The sequence below is a fragment of the Arachis hypogaea genome, chromosome 1, assembly GCF_003086295.3.
Source record: "Arachis hypogaea cultivar Tifrunner chromosome 1, arahy.Tifrunner.gnm2.J5K5, whole genome shotgun sequence".
In the NCBI taxonomy this organism is placed as follows: Eukaryota; Viridiplantae; Streptophyta; class Magnoliopsida; order Fabales; family Fabaceae; genus Arachis; species Arachis hypogaea.
Genome location: NC_092036.1, coordinates 4,886,773 through 4,909,743, shown reverse-complemented (window position 1 = coordinate 4,909,743; position 22,971 = coordinate 4,886,773). Strand labels below are relative to the sequence as shown.

Here is a 22,971-nt window from a genome sequence, read left to right as displayed (position 1 = left end):
GTGTTTTCAATCTCCCACCATCTTGCTCAAACCAAGGCAACGTCCCTCTCCTCTCAAATCAGGTCATATCAAGGCTTCAGAAAAGTAAGAAAGAGAAAGAGCCTCTTCCATAAGCCTTTAACCAAAGAAGCAAGAGAGAGAGAATTGAAGCTTGAAGCACAGAAGCTAAAACTGAAATCCCAAGCTAAATCAAGCTTAAGAAAGGTAAATCATATCATCTTGCATGCATCAGATCTTCACCCTTTCTCCCCTACTCTCTGCTCTATCCGAAAATGGCTTTGAAGGGAAAGTTGCTCTCTGCCCTATTTCTGCTGTGTATCTACGGTCTTAATCAAGACTTGGGGATCAAGTTGGTATTCAAGGGTTCAGATTTGGTTGACCATTGGAAAACAAGTTCAGTTACTTCTTCATGGCTTTCGGACAAGTTGAAAAAGTCAGAAGCAAAGGTTACTCTTTGATGTTAAAAATGAAAAAGTGAATCTGTGAGTTGGTGAAGCTCAAGGCTCAAGGTGTTGACCTTGGATGAAGAACCAAGAAACGTGCATGAAGATAAAAGAGGAGCTTGCTGTTCATTCAAGACAGGGAGAGAAAACCAGAGTGTAAGAACAGTGTTCTGTTAAGGAGTTCCTCTACTTGGATAATGCTTTCTTTCAAAGAGGCATTCGGCCAATACTGAAGAACTGCATCTGAGGTTTGCGAATCTGGTTTTACACATAGCTAAGAGGCTGCTGATGAAGTCAATCTCCTTCATGTTTTACAGATTGTAATGTATTTTTCTAAGCTTATCTTTCTGTAATTTCTTGAGAGAAAAGGCAAAGTGAGAAAGCTTAAGAAAAAGCCATGAGTGAAAAGGTTGAGAAATACACTTGAGAGAAAAGCCTAGAGTTATTTTCAGATTTCTTTAGGTTGGTTAAGTGTCTTGTATCTTGTACTTGTTTGGTATCCCTTTCTTAGTTGAGTTAGCACTAAGAGAAAATAGTTAGGTGTTAGCATAGCCAATGTCAAGTTAGGCTAGAACTTGAGTGTGAAATTGGTGTATGTAATACTGTTAACTATAGTGAAATTCTTCTATATTTGTGGAGGAGACTGGATGTAGGTTGCATAGCACAAAGCAACCGAACCAGGATATATGCTGGTGTTAGCTTTTTCTTCTCTGTCATGTTCTGTTTTCTGTTATTCATGAGACAAAAATAAATTGTCTCACAAATTTCCGCTGCTGAGTTCAAACAGAATCAGATTTGTAGCCTTGCTTAAAAAGAGTCAAAACAGCAAATTAAAAGGAGGCATAGATTCAACCCCCCTTCTCTAAGCCTACCACAACCTTCAGCCTCTACTGGTAAGGATAGGGGTATTCATTGGAGGAGTTGGGATAAAATTTGTGCATGCAAGAGGGATGGAGGAATTGGTTTTAAGGATTTTTACAGTCAAAATTTAGCTCACTTGGCAAAGCAAGCTTGGCGGGTTTTCGAATACCCTAATGCGGTGTGGGTGCAGGTGCTTAAGGCTGTGTACTTTCCGAATGAGGACTTCAAAGTGTCTAAGGCTGGGAAGGGAGCATCTTGGATCTGGAAAAGTATTGTGCATGGTAAGGACTTTCTTTTGAGAAATGGTAGATGGTTGATTGGGAACGGAGATAAAGTGAGGATTTTGGAAGATAATTGGATATTGAACATGAATAAGAGACCTGTTATTATGAGTAACGATGTCACCTTTGTAAAGGAGCTAATTAGTGTAGGACAGGGGTGGAATGTAAGTGAGTTAAGGAAACATTTTGATGGGGATACCATAGGAAAGATCATTAGGACCCCTGTGAGTGTTATTGGTAGAGAAGATAAATTCAGTTGGCCTCTAAAAGAAGATGGAAAGTACACTGTCAAAACGGGATACCATGTTGCCAGAAAAGAGCAGCATATCAATGATAGCAGTGTTCCATCAACTAGTGATGACTTTAACGACCTATGGAGGGACATTTGGAAACTGAAAGTGCCTCAAAAGATCAGAACCTTCCTATGGCGGGTCTCGCATAACATTTTACCGGTCTTGCAGAATCTTTATAATAAAAAAATTTCCAACACTCCTACTTGCCCTATTTGTTTGCAGGAACCAGAGTCCACGGAGCATGCGCTGCTGCTCTGCCCTTGGACAAGGGCTGCGTGGTTTGGAGCCCAAATTCAGTGCTGTCCTACGGCCCATACAGTCACATCTTTTGGAAAATGGATAATGGATCTTTTTGAAAAAATGAAGGTATGCACAGGTACTGATTATGACTTGTGTAGTAGCAGAGTAGGTTTTTTGGCATGGGAAGTGTGGAAAGCGAGAAATCTAGCAGTGCATCACAGATCCAAACCTAACCCTTTCCTAGTGATTAACAAGGCTAAACAAATGGAAACAAAATTTGCAGATTCCGCAGAAGTACCATCTATAACTTCTATGGATACTAGGAGGACAGTTAGAAGGGTTACCTGGAGGCCGCCTCTGCCAGGATGAATTAAGTGCAATGTTGATGCAGCGTTCCTTGAAGTGTTCTCTGGAGGAGCAACAGCGGCGGTGTTAAGAGACCATGTTGGAAACCTTCTCACAGCCTCAAACTCTAGAATTGCGGCTTCCTCGCCTTTAGCTGCGGAAGCTTTAGCGGTTAGAGAAGCAGTAATATTAGCTCAGAACTTTCAATTGCAACGAGTTATTTTTGAATCTGACAGTTTGAAACTCATCCAAGCCCTCAAATCAAAGGCATCAATTGCAGAAATTCAAGTTATCTTGGATGACATTTTGGATTTAGTGCGGAATATCTCAAATTTTGGGTTTACCTGGGTGCCTAGAGAAGGGAATGCCCTAGCCCATGAGGTAGCTAAGCTTACAGCTCACGGCTCTCTTGGACAGAATTGGCCCAGCTGTAAGCCACAATCCGTCATGAACATATTGAATGAAGAGCGCTGTTTGTCGCTGCATTGGGCGAGCAGATCATGAATATGCCAGTTTGTTTTGGACCAATTGAATTTCAGTTTAATTAGATAGAGGCTTACTTTGATTGCAGGTTGAAACTTCAAGGGTTTGTTGAAAGCAGAGGCTGGCACCTTCCTTGGCAGGAGGGGATAAAATAGCATGCATGCTGCTTCCTTTTTCTGTTAGATACTGGATTGGAGTTGGTGCTTTGTTGAATGGCAGGACTGTTGTAGGGTTTATGTCCCGTTCTTCGCTCCTCTGGCTGTGATCTGTATTTGTTTCCAAATTTAGTCAATCGCGGTCTCCACGCAAAACAGACGAATCGAATGGAAAAGAGAGGTCAGAGCAGGAGGAGTAACTAACCGGTTACCATGGCAGAAGAGAAATCATTGTCTTCGAGACTAGGAACTGGCAAAGACCCACTCACGGCGGATTCACCACCAGGGGCATCAACTTTTGGGGTCGGCGACGGGTAGCGGTAACGGATTTTCCAGAATGATTCCGGGCAGATTCAGGTCGAGATTAACGACCACAAACGAACGCCACAGACTTCAGATCCATGCATCAAGGTCTTCAAGCTGTATTAGAGCTTCCGGCGACAATGATATTCTCAACCAGAGAGCCTTCGAACAGTATGTGTTATCCTCCTACAGTCGGGTCAAATGGTTTCCTTGTTCTGGATGTCTGCCTGGGTTCTTCAATGAATCGGGGCAACGGCGGCAATGGAACATCTCAAAAGGAAAGTTTCTGATTCCGGGCTGACGGTTTCAATGACAATGAACGAAGTCGGGTTCAGATCCATGCAAGAAATCCCCAGCCTTTCGATGGAACCTCTGTGGACACTGGCAACGTGCTAACAGAGCATTACTGAAGAAGGCGTTGAATTTTGATCCTTAGGGTGGCTCCTGAACTGGGTTGGGTCATGGGGTGAGTGTGTGTTTTGTTTGTCTCTGCCGGGTCAGTTATCTGACCCAAGGCTTTGTCCAAAAAAAAAAAAAATATTGCGACTCAAATCAGAAAAAAAATTAAAAGAGTAATGTGAGTATGTGACAATTAAATTTTTGAGGATATCGACTTCGATCAAATTAGTCTTTAAACGATAAAAATTATTAAATAAGTTCTCAAAGATTGTAAATATTGGACACTATTTGTCCTTCCACAAATTCCTTATGTATACTGTTAACTTTAGTTGACATATCTAATTTGATTGAGTTATATCAGAGTACACAAATCGGAATTCAATTTCGGTTTAATTACTCTATAGGTCTCTATAGTTTTACCGAATTTTCAATTAGGTCCCTATACTTTTTTTTTTCAATTGGGTCCCTGTACCTTTTTTTTTCAATTAAGTCCCTGACGTCACTGTACCATTTGAGATAACATAATATTCTTCATAAAAAAGGAATATTCTTGGCAATTAGCTATAGAGGCTTGGTGAAATAATTTGAATTTTTCCCTAATACCCAAATAACCCCTTACATTTCATTCCTAAGAAAAAAAAGAAATACTAAGTTTTTCTTGTCTTCTCTGTCTCCTGCCTCCGTCAACGGCGTGTGTGTCTGCCATCGACTGCAACAGACGGTTGCTGGTGTCCCCTCCGTCGCCCTCTCTCTGCGCTGGGCCCTTGTGCGTTGTTGTTGTCAGAGGTCTTCTCCACGGTTTGTCCGGCCAAGGCGTCTTCCTTCCGCCGCAATGAAGGCCCTCACTTGGAGTCACCGTGCCGCACATTGTCGAGCCTCCGACCACGCCTCTGCTCCATCTCTTTGCAATCAAAGTTTCTGCAAGTAAGTGACAAAGAAAAAATCCTAATTTTTTCAGTGTTAAAAGTTGATATTTGTGTTATTTTTTTCAAAAAAAAATATGGCATTGTTTGACTGTTGTTGCTGTGATGGTGGTGCTTTAAATGGATTCGACTTCTATTTTTATTAAATGGATTTTACTTTTAATGGGAGATTTGTGAAAGTGTAATGTATGCTGATGGTTTCAACTTATGAAAGTCTGAACCTTTTTTTCAAATTATGTGATTGAATGGAGCTACTATGGCATTGGATGATAAATTTTGTTTATTCTTAAATGTTGATTGTTGTGGCTGTACTGATGTTACTTTAAATGGATTATGTTTCTGTTTTTAATACCTGTAGGGATGGGGGACTCAGATTTTGGTTGACAGGCCTTCAATTACAGGGACTCAATTGAAAAGAAAAAAAGTATAAAGACCTAATTGAAAATTCGATGAAACTATAAGACCTACAGAATAATTAAACCTTCAATTTCCCCAACATCTTTTATTGTAGCACAATAGAAATGTGAAAGTACTTAGATTCATAATCAAAAAAATTCTCCTCACTAAACTCATTGTGAGACCGAAATTTTTCCATGAAATGCTTTAACAAAAGGGTCATCCTCAACTTCCATTTGTGCATGATCAACTTTCTCATCATGAGGTGAGTTGTCATGTTATTGTGTTGTGTACACCTTGGCCTTCTTCCTTACTTTTCATGCATGGACCTCCTCCTCATCAGAATTACCGTCTTCAAATTTAGGTAGTAGAGCTTGTATAACTCATCTTCGACAATTTCATACCCACCATCATCAGTTTCATCATCAGAAATTGGAAGGTCACCAGATTCATCACATGCTATAACTAGGGTTTATTGTAAATAAAAGAGATGAGTTATGAAGCAACACACAATATAACAAAAAGCTACAACAATTCTCAGCGTCGCTCCAATTTTAAGAACTAATTTAAATATTTATTTAAAGAGTAAATTACTATTTTGGCCTATAAAAAATAAAAATGCTAACATTTTTGTCTATAAAAAAAATGAAATTATATTTATACCCATCAATAATTAGCTCTGTATGTTAAAACTACTTAACTGTTAGTTTGCCGTTAGTTCTATTAGTAATCCTTTTTATGTAGCACATCAAGGCATTACAAAGCAATTTTTGTTTAATTTGCATTAAAAATATAATTATTAAACATTATACACATAGATAATTTGTCCTTGGAAATTAGATAAGGATTTTGAATTGATGTGTTTCAAGAGCATAGGTAAAAGAGCTAAGTTGTCCATCTTTTTTATTGACCTCCACCATTTTCGTTCCTCATTTTTGTACTCTATAAAGAAAGTTAGTTGGAGACGTTGCGAGCCCACCATCTTGACTGGTATCGTTTCTTTGCTGCTGAGGAGATAGCTGTTGTTGGAACCTCTAGTTGTTTGTACTGCTTGTGTCAATTGTAGGTATGTAATTTTGTTTTTGTCTGATTCTACTCGTGTTATTGATTTCTCAATTTTGTATATAGGGTTATTGAAGTGTTTTGTTTTAAGATTTTTTTTATTGAGAAGAGACAATAGACTCTTTATGTGTGGTTTAGGTTATTTTGATGGATCTGTTTGTTGACTTGATTTTACTTTATTTTGCTTGCTTTGGTATTTTGTTTGAATTGATTATATTTGATCTGGTCACTATAACTCAGCAACTATAAGTTATAATTCGGCCGTTACAATTTGGTCCATTCTGTATTACTCGGTGATTGCCACCTATTATTCGGAGAGCAAGTCTTGATTCATTACCTATAACTTGGCCAATGAAACCTATACCTCAACCTAAAATTTACCTATAAATCAGAATTTGAATAAAATAAATAAAATGTGCCTATTTCAGTTAGAGAGAATCTCGACTATAACGGAACCATATGAACAAGTATAGAAGTGGTTACCAAAATACTAGGATCACGGAATAACCACCTATAGCATAATAACTCTATAAATACAAAACTCTAAGCACATAAAAGGTACGCTATTCACTCTAAATACCATCTTTATTATCTGGTACTTACTCTAACTTGAGCGTCGGAGTGCTTTTTGCAGTTACTCCTCCCTTTGGTGCTCATCTCGGCCGACGTATAGATCAACCATCATCTCGGAAGGAAGGCTCAATAGCTCGGCCATATTACTTGGACCAGAATATTTGGCTCCCACCGTGGGGCCAAAGAATTTAACTTTACCCCACCTCTGCTCTTATTTCTTTCTTTTTTTTTTCGCCTAGCTATCTCCCTCATTTTCGTTCATTTTGTAGGCATTTGACCAATGATAGAACCACAAAATCCAATCATCCCGATTTCCTCTCAGGAAAAACTAATAGCTATAAATGAGTCCCTTAAGGCTGAAACTCAAAGGGTGACCGAACTTTTGCAACAGAATAGTCGAGGTGATAAAGAAAACAGCAACACAACCCAATCATAAGTTGATCCCTTATAATCTAAGGCTGTGTTTGTTTCTGAGAACAGAACAAGACAAGACACTAAGAACAAGACATAAAAGATAGAGACACAAAATTTTGTGTTCTTATATCATGTTTGGTGATAAATTAGAATAAATTATAAAAAATTAACTAGAATGAAAGAAAAAATGAAAAATAAGTTGTGTCCCTTATTAGTGTCTCTGTGTCCTTCCTGTCAGGATGGACACAAAATACACTAATTCAGTGTCCCTGAACACATTGTCTCTATCCATGTCTCCTCTATCAAATACAATTTTGTGTCTTTGTGTCCTTGTCTCAGTGTCCTGTCTTTGTAAACAAACGCAGTCTAAAAAACACAAGATCCACCCACACCTCCTACCTACAATGGTCAATAGATAGCATGCATTTAATTGTTTCATGTCTAGCTCTTTTCATTTCGTTACATCTTTATAGTCCAAATACCATAAGTTCTATATTATAATAATGAAAATTGAAATTACGCTCAAACCATACCATCTACTTAATCATTGCAATTACTCATGGTACATCCTTACTTACAAATACAACGGCACATTTAACAATCAAATGAATCATAGAACTTTGCAACTCGGTAAACCCCGAATACGTAACTAACAAACATTCAAGTTATACCAATCAAATTATAGCTAATAATTAATAAAAAAAAACAAACACCAAAACCCTCGGTAGAAGTTCATCGTCAACTACTATCAAAAGCAAAATGCACTAATCAAACCTATTCGCATAAACCGAACATGCAACATCAGTTTTCCTTCACCGCCTCTGCCATCCCAGATATTGTCTTTTCTTTCTTCCTTCAAAAGCATTGCATTGGTAATCTTTTTCAGCTCATCATCATTATTTCTAGTCTTCGCATGTTTTAACTCCCGTGTCCGACCAATACTTAGGAATCTTGCACCCATTACCCACAAACCCAAAATACAAAATCATTGATAGACTGCAAATTTGAAAACCAACCACAACAAACACATCAATATCAACTAACACCTGGAGATAGTGATCGATACTGAGATCACCGATGCCTTTCACTTGTTGAATATCCTCGGTAGATTGAGCCACTTGATTGGCAAGACTACCAAATTGATAATGCTCGACCCACAATGAATCAGAATCTTCGTCACCATAGTAGCCATGTAGCAATTTCTGACTCTTCTAAATTGATAATGACTCTCCAACATTTTCTTCTTCAACTTTTCCTTTCATTTGCATAGAGTCCAGTTTTTCATGCCCAGACATATCAACCTTTTTTTCTTTCTTTCTTTTTAATATAATTGTTTTGGCCTTAGTACTCAGCTGCGTAAACTCCACTACTCCACTATCCTTTTCACGAATGGTGGTCAATCCTTCTCTTTCAGCAGCCTTTCTTTTCTTCACCCAGGCCTTAAGCCCGGCTAATGTTACATTAGACACCTTCTCACCTACAACAAAAACAACCCACATTTCAATTAATAACATTTTAGCAGTATGTATCTTCAATATTTATCTATTCACTACCACTCTATCAGATTTAATCTTTAACATCTCAAGCACACCCAACAATTTATTTGCCAAAATATACTCAACTAAAAAATCCACAATCAGATTGTCATCTACAATCATCCACATACCTGACTCGGTTACCAACACTAATATAGCGGAAACAGTTCACACAAATTTTTATCTAAGTAAAGAGAAATTATATCCATAAAGTTGGTATTATATTCAAATTTTTTAACCAATTTTAACAATTTTTTATAATATTTTTGAACAAATTTTCAAGTGACATATACATTATTTTTGCAATTTACATATTCTGGAAATGTTTGCTACTCAATTTTATTTATGCCTTATCTAGTATAATATCACAATATTTGATAATTTTTTATTCGCAATAAATTAAAAAAAATTATGATGTCTTTATAAGTAATTTGATTAGTGAAAAAATAAACATGATATAAAATATATCAATTTTTGCTATTATCTATTCTTTGCTGTTATGTTTTTGTACATGATCGATTTACCTTTATATCTATCATTATCAATTATTGAAAGCTAATAATTTTAGCCGAACTCTTGTTTAAAAGAAATAGAAGCAAAAATTGCATTAGCCATTGTTAAAATTTTGATAAAGCTTCAAACACTACAAGAAAATAGAGTTATTTTGACACTTTATTTTTTAACACTATAATTAAATGTCAAAATTAATATATATTTTTGACAAATATCACAAATGTCAAATTTTCTATATTTTTTTGACGAAAAATTTTACCGTAGAAAATTACTCCTCAATTTTGACATTCATTTGTTTTCAATTTACTCTACTATTTTTTTTCTTCTTTGAGCTCTGTTAATTTTGACATCACACTACTCTCAGTTTAGGATTATACTACTCATTCTTTATCTTCAAAATCTCAATTTATTCTTTAGTTTCAAGATCACATCTCATTCTTTGTTAAAATTTTTTGTTGAGAATATTTTATAGTCAATAAGTATCAAAATAAATAGTATTTTTGACAATTAATAAGTATCACAGAAAATATGTTCTCAAAATTTTCTAACAAATTATTTTTGACAGCCAATATTTATCAAAATAAGATTTAAATTTTTTTCACAATCGCTTATATGTTAAAAATACTATTTTTGACAAAACTTTTATTAACATATTTTCATAGTTAAAATAGTGTCAAAATTTGTTTTTTTTGATAAATTTTAATTTTCTTTTACACATTATAACCCTAAAAAATAATCTATATTGTTGTAGTGAAATCAAGGGCATGAACATCACTCACTGTAATGAAAGCATAGATGAAGATTCAAACTTGATTTTCTCCCAATTAAGGCCGGCACAATGAGCAAGATCCCGCAGCTCAATACAAATCTTTTCAAATTTTTCTAGTAATATCATCTAGTGTTATATAATTCTAGTTGCATATAATACATGCTCAACTTTCATGTTTTCATCAGAAATTGTGTTAGTACAATTTACAAGCATTTGATAAAAAAAATTGATTTTCTTATCTTTGGTACATGATCATCAAGAGTAAAATTATATAAGATCCAAATAATCAAATACGACTAATCTCATAATTTCAATGTGCTGGTTCAGAAACTTATCATCTATTCTATCCTTTTAGTAATAGTGAATTTTTTTATGTTCATTTTAAATTCATGTATTACTCATAAATAAGTATTTGCTTTATTCCCTATTTTACATTGCTTTGCTGTATTCACCACATTTATTCTTATGTCGATTCCTTTTTCTCTTCTTATGTTGCTGTCAATAAAAATTTCAAGCAACTTACAACGGTAACGACACTTTCTAATTAATTTTCAGCGAAACAACTTGTATACCTATTGACACGTTAATAAGATACATGTTTTCTTATTCTTTCTCAATTGTTTTTATTTATTATTGAAAACTTCTCTGTTTATTGTTTATATTGTTATTGTTAGTAATTATTATTTTGTTCTTCAACTGCATTTTAATTGCTCAATGCTCATATGTCTTATTCATGTTTTTTCCATTTTCTTTAATTATCTATTTTCGGAATGACGGAGCGTAGTTTTAACTGTAGCCAATAAATTTAAAATTTGCATTTATAATGTCAGCACAAATAGGGAATTCAAAATCGACTGGTGAAGGTATCTGATGTCATTAATTTGAATACATTATAACTTCTTTAAGATATCTATTCTACGTATCCAAATTGCTCCATTTTTACATAGTTTATCATTTTATATAATCAATCATTACAACAATCCGAGAACAAATTCATCTTTCAATCTAAGAGCAAACTCAGCCTTCAATCACTCATCGACAACTATAAGTCGTAATCATTTCCAATAAACTGGCAACTATAAGTCGGAGTCATCGCTAACAATTTGACCCTTATAAGTCGGAATCACTTCAAACAGACCGATAATTATAAGTCGAAATCAGTCCAAGCATACCGACACCTATAAGTCGGCGTCAGTCTAACAAACAATCTCGTTCAACAATATATTGGTATAAGCAACACCTTTCCTAATGACAATCTTGCCCAACTTTATTTTCAATATTATCAAGTTGATCTTGGGGGCTGATCCTCATATCTCTGAATTATAACACAACCGCATCTCTTCTATATCCTACAAGTTATAACTCAATTTTTATAAAAGCTCAACCTGCTTCTCTTAAAAATAAACAGGTCAAGCTTGGAGGCTATGATCTGGTTACTATAATTCGGCAACTACAAGCTATAATTCAGCCGTTGCAATTTGGTCCATTCCGTATTACTCGGTAATTGCCACTTGTTATTCGGAGAGCAAGTCTTGATCCATTACCTATAACTCGGCCAATAAAACCTATACCTCGGCCTAAAATTTACCTATAAATCAGAATTTGAATAAAATAAATAAAACGTGCCTATTTCAGTTAGAGAGAATCTCGGCTATAACGGAACCATATGAACACGTACAGAAGTGGTTATCAAAATACTAGGACCACGAAATAACCACCTATAGCATAATAACTCTATAAATACAAAACTCTAAGCACATAAAAGGTACGATATTCACTCTGAATACCATCTCTATTATCTGGTACTCACTCTAACTTGAGCGTCAAAGTATTTTTTGCAGATACTCCTCCCCTTGGTGCTCATCCCGGCCGGCGTATAGATCAACTATCATCCCGGAAGGAAGGCTCTATAGCTCGGCCAGATTACTTGGACTAGAACAACATTGAAAGAGATACATTACTCTTAATGTTAATTATATTGCATGTATGAGTGTCTGAGTTATGTGTTAAAACAGATTGTTTGTTTATTGTTTTGGACTTAAAATTGGTTCACAACATGCCCTATTTTCAGGATAATATTGGCCAACTTTTATATCTTGTATGACCTCATTCGACAAATTTTACATCTTGCATGTGTTATTACACAAAACCCATACAACATCAACCACAATCATATCATACAAACATTCTAAACACAAAAAGGCTAATGTCATTGCATTGAATTTTGATATCATACATAGAACAATATATAACTCATATCATTACTAGATACACATTATAAACAAAACTAAGCATCACAAGCAAAGAAACAGTCAAAATCCACACCTTAAGTCTCGCAACTTCAGCTTCAAACTTTCTTATCTACGTGAGCATCTTGAGCTCGGGATTAGCCTCATAAGCATCTTAACGCATCTTTCTTTCAGATAAATTTATTTTAAAATCTTTCTATTGTCTTTCAATTTTGGCACCCACAATAAATAGTTGCAGTTTAACGTCTACCAAAGACAAAAAAAAAAAAGAAACTTCAGAGGCATATTCACTTGGAATAGAATAAAGTGTACAAGAATTTATCTACAATTGAGGACAGTAGATAAATCACCTCTTAAAATTCATTCGACATTCTAAAACGCAGCAGCACCACATCTAAGATCCAATCCACAAAAGCATCTCTCATCGAATATCTTATCTTGCTTTTTCTTTAAAATTGAACTCTCAGATCTAATGTAACTCCCATTTGAAATTGGGATAAATAGTCTTCGTCTTTGCATTTGATTGTGTGCGTAGAATTTTTAAAGTAAGATTTCTAATTAGAATGAATTTTTGGGGAATGTTTTAAAATTAAAAAAATGAGTTTTAGAGTGGCTTATAATGGTCACACTGCTGAGCATGCCATACACATAATGATTACATTTGTCACATAATGTCTTAACGTGTCACATAAAAAGGATTATTAATGGAATTAATGTCAGTCTAACTATTGAGTAATTTTGACACACCAAATCCATCATTAAGGTAGCGTTTGTTTTCGGAGACAGGACACGGAGACATGGACAGCACATTCTTAAAATGCGTTTGGAAGTAAAGACATGGACACTGAACATATTGTCTCCGGGACAGTTTTTTATACTTTCGTGTCCACTCTTTTACGAAGGACAATGATGGACACGGAATTTGGAAGAGGGACATGGACTGTTTTTATGAATTTTTTTCTTTTTTGTCCATGGTGCTATTTTTTATTATTCCACTGTTACCCCCTTCTTATTTTTCCTATTTTGCGTTGTTCTCAGAAAGTACTTTTTTTACTCCTGCTTTTTTTTATCTCTACGTTCTTTTTCTTTCTCTTTTTTTCTCAGGTACTCTCTCCTTTTTATAAAAAATTTTATTGGACTGGATAATTTCTTTTTTTCTTATCATTTTTACTTCAACATCATTTTAACCTTATATTATATTATTTGATTTGTAATAAAAATAATAACAAAAATAATTAGTCTGAAAACTTTTAAAAGATAAATATTATAAAGGTAAAATTGATATTTTAAAATGCTAAAAAATAATTTATAAATAGTAATTGATTTTATATAATTTAAAGAAAAATTAATTTTTTGAAAAGAAAAATAAAATTTTAGATAATTTTTTTTTTAAATAAAAATAGATTTTTATGTGCAAAAATTAATTTTTTTCCATTTAAAAATGGATTCTTTTTTAAAACTGATTTTGTATTTAAAATTAATTTGGCTTATTAACCTAAATGAAATTTTTTATTAATCAAATTCAGATTTTTTTTGTTAATATTAACCATATGTATTCCTACATATTAATAATAAATTAAAAAAAATAATTATATTTATAAATTTATTTTAATATAAATACTATTATATAATTTTTTATTAAAATTTTTGACTGTTTCAAATATTTTTTTCAAGTTTCTACTGTCTGTACTCCTACGTACACTCATTATTTATTAAATTAGTTTATACTAAAAAATTTGGAATCACATGGCTATTTTAGTCATTTTATATAATATTTTAGTCTTGTCCATGTGTATCCAAACATAATACTGGACATTACATTAGTGTCATATCCATCGTATCCAAACACGATACACAAAACATCATTTTTAATGTCTCTGTCCTATTGTCTTTGTCTCAGTGTCCTGTTCTGTCGTGTCTCTACAAACAAACGCTACCTAATAGATATAATTTCAATTTTTTTCATGAAGTTATTGACATCTTCAATTTTCAGACATAAACAGTAGTTTACTCTTACTTAAAAAACTCAATTCAAATTAGTTTATACTCAAATACTTCGGTCAATGACACTATATCTCGGAATCAAAATTTAAATATTAAAAACTTCCTAAAGAAGAAATCGTTACAAAGCACTTCTATAGCATCCGTGTATATCTCGGCCATACAAACAGTCAGTTCGGATAACTACCAAGTGGACCACGACCAAATCAAAAAGATCCAGTATAATTCAGTTCTCGTCGAGCTATAATAAATAGGGCCATCATAGCTATAGAGAGCATTGGATACAAAAGCTAATAAAAAAATAACATAATGCTTCATATCCATATAAAAAATCTATCCAAGTCATTCAAGCACTTTTTTGTTAACGCGCCTCCCCTATCCCCCAAGTTATGTAAAATACATGCGTGCCCTCGCTCTCCCTCCTATCAACATAACAGATTTACGTAAACCTCTTCTTCAATGTAAACATTTTCTTCTTCTTCTTCTTCTTCTTCTCTTCTTCAACGTTAACGATTTGTATTATAATTTTTGGATCTTATCTCTGTTGTTCGTCGTTCTTATTCTTTTTTCTTCTCTTCTGCTCGTTGTTTTTCTCTGTTGCTCGTCCTTCTTCATCATATTCTTCTTCGTTTTCTTCTTCGATTTTGTGGATTTATCTTCTTTGTTTTCAGATTTTAATATTTTATCAAAATAATGAATGGTTTAACTTCAAATTAGTTGAATGAGAGCGTTTTAGATTATTCTTTTGAAACGAATCAAACGGACGATGTTTGGATTTTTTTTAATCGAATTGAATAGAATGCAATTGTTAAATTGAATTGAATTAAATGTACGCATGTGTTCTGAATTGAATTGAATTGAATTGAATTGATAATCTCTCAATTGAAGACACAGGTGTTTTGAATTTATATAATGGATAATGTTTTGTTCATTTACTACTATACAATTGTTTCACCATAATAACGTGTTCGATTTATTCTGTAGAAAGCTGTTTGAATTTGATTTTATATAATGGATAATGTTCCATCATTTAGTACTATACAATTGTTTCACCTTAATAACATGTTCGGTTCATTATGCAGAAAGTTGTTTGAATTTGATTTTATATAATGGATAATGTTCCATTCATTTAGTACTATACAATTATTTTACCATAGTAACGTGTTTGGTTCATTATGCAGAAAGCTGTTTGAATTTGATTTTATATAATAGATAATGTTCTATTCATTTAGTACTATACAATTGTTTCACCATAATAACATGTTCGGTTCATTCTGCAGACCAGGTGTATTGTGGATGAACAATTTGTCCCAAATATCAGGATGATTTTCAAGACACTAGAAGAAGCCAGAAAGTTCTACAAAAATTATTTCAAAGAGTTTAGGAGTTTCTAAAACTAAATATTGATAGCAATATTTTTTTAAATTTATCTCTCTGATATATTGATATATGCACTTTTTTTAGTTCACCCTGTGTATTAATTTCGGTTCATTTGTTTTTTTGGGGATCTTAATGTTTGATAAATACTCTGATTCCATTCATGATCAACCTGGCACAAAACAGCAGTCAGACAGTTATAACATATATATATATATATATATATATATATATATATATATATATATATATATATATATTAACATCTCAGATCAACAGGACAAGGACTAATCCATCTTGAATAAGATATATACATTTAACATCAAATTTTCAATAACATTTACATTAATATTCACATATATACATTGTTTAGTTTTTTAAACAAGTTAAACAAAATAGCGTTAATTACAATCAGTCAAACAAAGTATATCCTATTTACTATCTATATCCCGAGAAGTGAATTTACAATAAGGGCTGGAGAGGGCAGCAGATGTTTTTGGGAGTCTTATTTCTTCAGATGCCCAAATCACTTGATCTCTGATTTTGTTCAGTTTGTGTAACAAAATATTTGGATCATATTCGAGCCTGAAGCCAAAAAAATTTGGTCAATACTTTACTCAATACACCGACAAGCACAATCATGCATATTTTAATAAAGTGAATCAAAATGGCCAACCCAACTGAACCGAACACCATTTATGTGCTAAATAAAACGTGATAAACATCCAATCATCAAGAAAAACTTTTCTGCATGGAAAAGAACTCAACTAAACACATAACAATCAGATGAATCAAATGACAAACACCAGTGAACCAAACACCAATCATGTGCTGAATAAAACGTGATAAACATTCAGTCATCAAGGAAATCATTTCTGCATGCAAAAGGACTCAACTAAACACACTAATAATAAAATGAATTAAAATAACCAACTCCACTAACATGAATTTCATTGATACATTCAATCAGCAAGAAAAACATTTCTGCATGCAAAAGAACTCAACTGAACGCACTAACAATAAGGTGAATCAAATGACAAACACCTGTGAATCAAACACCGATCATGTGCTGAATATAATGTGACAAACATTCAATCATCAAGTAAATCGTTTATGCATGCAAGAGAACTCAACTAAACGCACTAACAACCAGGTGAATCAAATGACAAACACTAGTGAACCAAACACCAATCATGTGCTGAAAAAACGTGATAAATATTCAATCATCAAGTAACTTATTTCTGCATGCAAAATGACTCAACTAAACACACTAACAATCAAATGAATGAAAATAAGCAACTCCACTGAACAGAAAGAAAATAAGAACGCATTTCCATTCCTATGCCCTAGTTATGCTAAAAAAATAGAATCATATTAAATCAATCTATTAAACGAAGTAACTCAATTCAGTAAACCTAAAATGCAATTAAGAGAAATGCGAGATTGCAAGATTTTAAATGAACAGTAATTTTTATCATACCTTTCGCAGTCTCTGTTCTTGTTTTCGTTCGTTTTTTCTTTTTCCTTTCGAAATTTTCTCGCGATTCTTTTTCAATAGGGATTTTCGCAGAGAACATGAGTGAAGTTTGAGAGATTTTGAGAGAGATTCGAAATTCTCCAGTAGCGGTTTCAATATTGAAGAAGGAACGATGTTTCATATTCAAGGCGCGAATGAATATGTTAACATTTCGGTGCTCTGAGCGATGTATACACGCTCATTTAATGGTATTAGATTATTTTTGTATTGGATCAGCTTAGATGAACTTGGATGAAAAAATATATAAATATGTAATGTGAGCTAAAAAAATAATAGTTTTTACTTTCTACAAGTCGGTGTGGTTGAACTATTCCTCGAAGAGCAGTTCTAGACAGGAACACAACTCAAATTACTCGAGTCTCAAACCCAATAGGTTCAGATTTCCCCGCAAACAAGCTTGTCTGATTACGCACGCAAGATGCGCCGCGAACATTCGGAATGGCTGCTTGACCCGGTGGGAGACAGAGAAGAGGGTAAAAGAAAACTCCTAAACCTATCAAACTAAGTTTGTTTACTATGAACGGAACCATATCCATATGACCATATGGTCCAATATTCTGTAGGGACAAGTTCGAACCCACATCCATCTTGTATTTCAACTTACACATCACTTGCGTGTCGGTGTTGCTCACTCTGACTGACTTCACTGCACGCAAACCCATCACATGTAACTTCTCTTCCCTTCTTCCCTCTACATATAGTGCAAACAATGTTCAATCTCGCATCACCTCTCAAGTCTCAACCACTCTTGTTCCCATTGACCTCCAAATCCACCATCATCATGACGTCATCCAATCCTTCTCCGCCTCCGATCACCGTTTTCGCCTCGACCACTCCGGATTACGACCGTGCCAAAGCCGTCAAACAATTCGATGAAACCAAGCACGGAGTCAAGGGCCTCGTCGACTCGGGCGTCCAAAAACTCCCACCGTTCTTCGTTCACCCACCCGAAACCCTATCGGACCTCAAACCCCGACCCGGTTCCGAATCAGAGGTCCCCACGGTGGACTTCTCCGCCGTGGAAACTTCCCGCGCCGCCGTAGTGGACCAAATCCGGCGCGCCGCGAGCACAATCGGGTTCTTCCAGGTGATCAATCACGGCATCCCGCCGGAGCTTCTCGAGCGAACCGTCGCCGCCATGAAAAAGTTCCACGAGCAACCAGCGGAGGAGAGGGCGCGGGTGTACCGTAGGGAAATGGGGACGGGTGTATCGTACATATCGAACGTGGACTTGTATAACTCGAAGGCTGCCAGCTGGCGTGACACACTGCAGATTAGGATGGGGCCAATCGCAGCGGATCCAGAGGAGATTCCTGAGGTGTGTAGGGAAGAGGTGAGGGCGTGGGATAAGGAGGCGGTTAGAGTTGGGGAGTTAGTTATTGGTTTGTTGAGTGAGGGGTTGGGATTGGGTGCGGAGAAGTTACCGGAGATGGGTTTGGTTCAAGGGAGAGTGATGGTTGGTCATTATTACCCTCCTTGTCCTGAGCCTGATCTGACGGTGGGACTCACTTCTCATGCAGACCCAGGGGCTCTTACTGTGGTCTTGCAGGACCACGTTGGTGGGTTGCAGGTTAGAAGCAAAGATGGCTGGGTTGATGTGAAGCCTGTTCCGGGAGCTTTGGTTTTCAATATTGGAGATTTGCTTCAGGTTAGAACTCCAATACCCTCTGTTTATATTTTTCAAACAAATGATGCCATCCTTCTAAAGAAATTTATTTTGGTTCTTTTCTGAAAACCAGATTGAATTGAGTATATTTGCATGGGAAAATACCGGAAACTAACTTTTAGGGCTTCAATATTAGCTGACTTTTATTTTATTTTATGAGTTTAGAATTTATGATTTAAGATTTTGTTAAGTATTTATGATTTAGATTGTAAAATTTAAGATAAATAAATAATTTAAAAAAAATGACTTGGCTAAACAAAATTCACTATCTAACATTACTTATTCTCTTCTTAATCATAGCAAATACATTAGGCTTAGATACATATAGGTTGAAAATTTGTTAAGGGCAGGGCTAGACATAAAAAATTTCAAATGCCTTATAGTCCACGGAAGTTCTGTTTTTCGTATAAGGACCTAGAACTTTGATGCGGACAAAAATGTGATAGTTGTGATATATTTATGCTGCATTTGGAGGTGAGATTGAGACTCTTGAGAGACAGAGACCAGAATTCAGTTTTTGTATTGTTTTGATGTAAAATGTATTGGACTAAGTTATGTTTCAATGTGTTTGGTTTAAGATAAATATAGTCATTAAAGAATAGATTTGAAATTTGAAAAATTAAATGAGAGTAATTCTAGAAAAAAAAATATTATAAAAGTTTCTGTCTCTATCTCTAAGGTTATGTTTATTTCATGGGACTAGAATTGAGATGGTGGGATTGGGATTGAGTATTGTGTTTAGGGATAGAGATTAGAACTAAAATTTCAACTTCGAGACACAAAATTTCAGTCAATACCTCCACAAAGTAGAGACAGTGAGACACAGCCTTAATGTTTTTATTAGTTAAGCAATATTACTTCAAAAAATAGCCAAAAAGAATACTTTTTGAAAATCTTCTCATCAGAGCCACTTGCACAATATTTAGATTCTCTGATAACAAAGTTAAATGGACTATCGGATTAGCCAATGGACTGATGTTGTAAAATTTGATCACATATTTTTGCGTTCATTTTGAAATATCTCAATGCTCTTCAATTCTTGCATTCCTTGTTACCTGGATTTCTAATCTAATATCCATTACTTTGGCTCTCAGATAATTTCTAACGAGGAATATAAGAGTGCTGATCATCGGGTATTAGCAAATTGCTCAAAAGATCCTCGAGTGTCAATTGCTATTTTCTTCAATCCGGGTGAGAGGGAGAAAACCTTTGGACCTTTGCCGGAGCTAACATCAGCAGAGAAACCACCTCTTTATAGAAACTTCACGTTCAATGAATTTATGACAAGGTTCTTCAAGAAAGAGTTGGACGGTAAATCATTGACAAATTTCTTCAGGCAGTGATGTAGATAGCACTTGTATATATAGATTATAAGAATACTATTGTCTTCATATTTCACCAGTGTATTAATAGTCACGTGTTTCTTATTCACTACTTTTTATAAATTGTGTGAATGAAGACAAGAAACTTCACAAGAGGGTGGTCCTAACACAACTTCTTCGAATATAGTTTAGCCTGTGTAACTTGATACTGAAGAAGGACTACTCATAAAATTAAATTGAAGTTTTGATGAGGAGGTCGTTTTTTATCTATCTATACTCTCATGCATACACAACATAAAAAATTAAAGGGAGCTGCCGTGGTGCTGAAAGAAAGATCCTTCCCCAGCTGCGAAGAGTGCATGTCACTTGGTGGAGGTAACATGATAAAGAAATAAACAATAAACGAAGAGTGCATGTCACTTGGTGGAGGTAACATGATAAAGAAATAAACAATAAACAAAAAGATGAGGATTTAAATTGAATAAAAAGATAAATTAAAATTGAAAATAGAAATTGTTCCGGGGCTTACCTCGAACCGGACGGTGGTTGGACTTGTTTGAGGTCCAAGCGCTGGAGGAGTGTGGTCTCCGACTTGGTTTACGTCTGGGAGCCGCCTCCGAGTTGTGTGTTCCAAGAGATGGGGGTGGTACCTGCAAAGACACTCCGATGCCTAAGTCAGCATGGAGTTAAGCAGGTTTAGAATGTATTGAAACCTGGAGATACCTGAGGGGTGTTAGTGTATTTATAGTGGTGAGCCAATAACCACCGTTGGAGTAGTGCCATATCTTTAGGGTGGTAACCGTCCCGTTATCTTAGGGAGGTTAAGATATGGCTTGGTGAAGCGGTTAGAGAGATTTTAGAGGCGGTTACTCATTTGAATGAGTGTTTATCTGCCAGCTAATCTCGTGCCCGACTTCTTTAGGACAGATCGTAGTCAACACCGACTTCTTGACGCCAGGTCGGTGCGTAGTAAGGCTAAGCCTTTTCTTTTGGACCTGGACCTTTATTATTGGGCCAGGGTATGAACAGTGCCCCTACTTGAGCCCAAGATCTCTTTAGGGGCTTGGATTCAAATATTTAACTCGGGTTTGTAGTCGACTTTCTTGGAGAAAACACGGGTTTTTAAACCGACGTGATTTTCGCGACCTTTTGTTTCTGACAGTTACGTCTATTCAAGCGTCGTGTCCGTTAGGGACGCACTTAGGGATTGATGGCTTCGGTAACGGTGCACTCTCATTAATGACTGCTCCGTTTTTACCATTATGCCCCTTAGCATGTTTATAAATACTTTCCCTCTCTTTCATTTTTCCGTTTCTGCGATCTTTCAAAATTCTTCTTTCTTCGTTCGTGCTGCATTCTTGCGTTTGGAGACTTCTGCTTCTTCCAACCTTCACTTTTGGATAAATGTTAGCTTTTCTTCTTTCATGACATGCTTTGTGTTTGCATGCCTTTATTTTGTGGGTAGATAGGTTGGTTTGTAAATTTTGACTCCGTATCTCCTCCCTTTAGAGACCGTGTTTTTTGATTTTTCTTTTCTTTTTCCTTTTGTAGGTTTTTGTCACCTTTTATAAGAAAAAAGAAATGGCTTCCGTAGATGTTCTTTCTCAGTGGGTTGATGTCACAGTCCTAGGGGAGGAACCCTTGGTCGACGCTGAGTTTATTACTCATCTTCGTACTCACCACAGGATTTGTACTTCGGAGGAGGACGAGCCAAAATTGAGTTGGTGATCCCGGGTCCGGAAGACCGGGTTTGTTTTGGGAGGGCCAATGAGGCGGCCCCTCATTTTTTCTTTATGTATGAATGTATGATCACCCGTCTGGGTGTTTTTCTTCCTTTTTCGGATTTTGAAATATCTGTTTTGCACCACTGTCGAGTTGCCCCTACCCAACTTCACCCCAATTCCTGGGATTTTCTGAAAATTTATCAATTTGTTAGTCACGCTTTGGACTTTCCGACCTCTTTGAGGATTTTCTTTTTTCTTTTTCACATGACTAAGCCCTTTAGTGGGCTAAATAATAAGCAGCAATGGGTGTCTTTCCGAACCATTCAAGGTCGGAGAATTTTCACCCTTTTTGATGAATCCTTTCACGACTTCAAAAATTATTTTTTCAAAGTGCAAGCTGTAGAGGGTCACCACCCATTTTTCCTGGATGAGAATTCTTCCCCTCGTTTTTCCCTTTATTGGTTGGAGGCTTCCCCTTGTGAAAAGTATGGTCTGGATGACCTGGACGAGGTGGAGGCGGCCATTGTGGGATTTTTCCGAGAAGTGTGGGGGAGGGCCCCATACTTGGACACTAGGAAATTCCTCCAGGGATCGCCGACCTTTGTTCGGTCGCAACTAGGTAGTATATGCATTTCTTATTTCCGACTTGTATCTACCGACTTTCGGTTTTCCGATTTGTAATTTTTGCTAATTGTTTCTTTTGCAGACATGGCAAGGAAAAATGCTCAGGAATCTTACCAGAGAGTTCAGGAGGCTAAAGCAAAGTCCCGGGCCAGGGCTGGTGGTGCCAGGGCGATCATCTCTCCTCCTCCTCCTCCTCCTCCTCCTCCCCAGAACGTGGGGACTCCCTCTCAGCCCATTGTGATTTCTTCTTCAACCTTATCTCGGCCACTCCCCTCCGCCCGACTTCTTCCTGAGCCAGAGAAGAAGAAGCGCAAGACTTTAGAGTCTGGCTCTTCTTTTGATGGTGGGGTTAAGGCGGATGCTCTTGCATTCGTCCGAAAGAACATCTATCCTCATATAAGTATGGATGATGTTTCTGTTCGAAACCACCTCACCATTCTGGCTGAGGAGAGTTTTAGGGCGGCGGGTGTTTGTGGCAAGCTT

At 35.8% G+C, this 22,971-nt stretch overlaps 2 protein-coding genes across 2 annotated transcripts; both read left to right on the top strand.

Moving 5' to 3' along the window:
• Positions 1-272: 272 nt before the first annotated feature.
• LOC140178235 (uncharacterized) lies at positions 273-2,967 on the top strand. Its single transcript, XM_072213587.1, has 4 exons — positions 273-446; positions 1,495-2,016; positions 2,101-2,254; positions 2,510-2,967. The coding sequence occupies exons 1-4, from the start codon at positions 273-275 to the stop codon at positions 2,965-2,967; spliced, it is 1,308 nt and encodes a 435-aa protein (XP_072069688.1).
• Positions 2,968-17,368: 14,401 nt separating this feature from the next.
• LOC112791623 (1-aminocyclopropane-1-carboxylate oxidase homolog 4) lies at positions 17,369-20,391 on the top strand. The gene is made up of 2 exons (XM_025834534.3): positions 17,369-18,800; positions 19,913-20,391. The coding sequence occupies exons 1-2, from the start codon at positions 17,862-17,864 to the stop codon at positions 20,159-20,161; spliced, it is 1,188 nt and encodes a 395-aa protein (XP_025690319.1). The 5' UTR covers positions 17,369-17,861; the 3' UTR covers positions 20,162-20,391.
• The last annotated feature ends 2,580 nt before the right edge of the window (positions 20,392-22,971 follow it).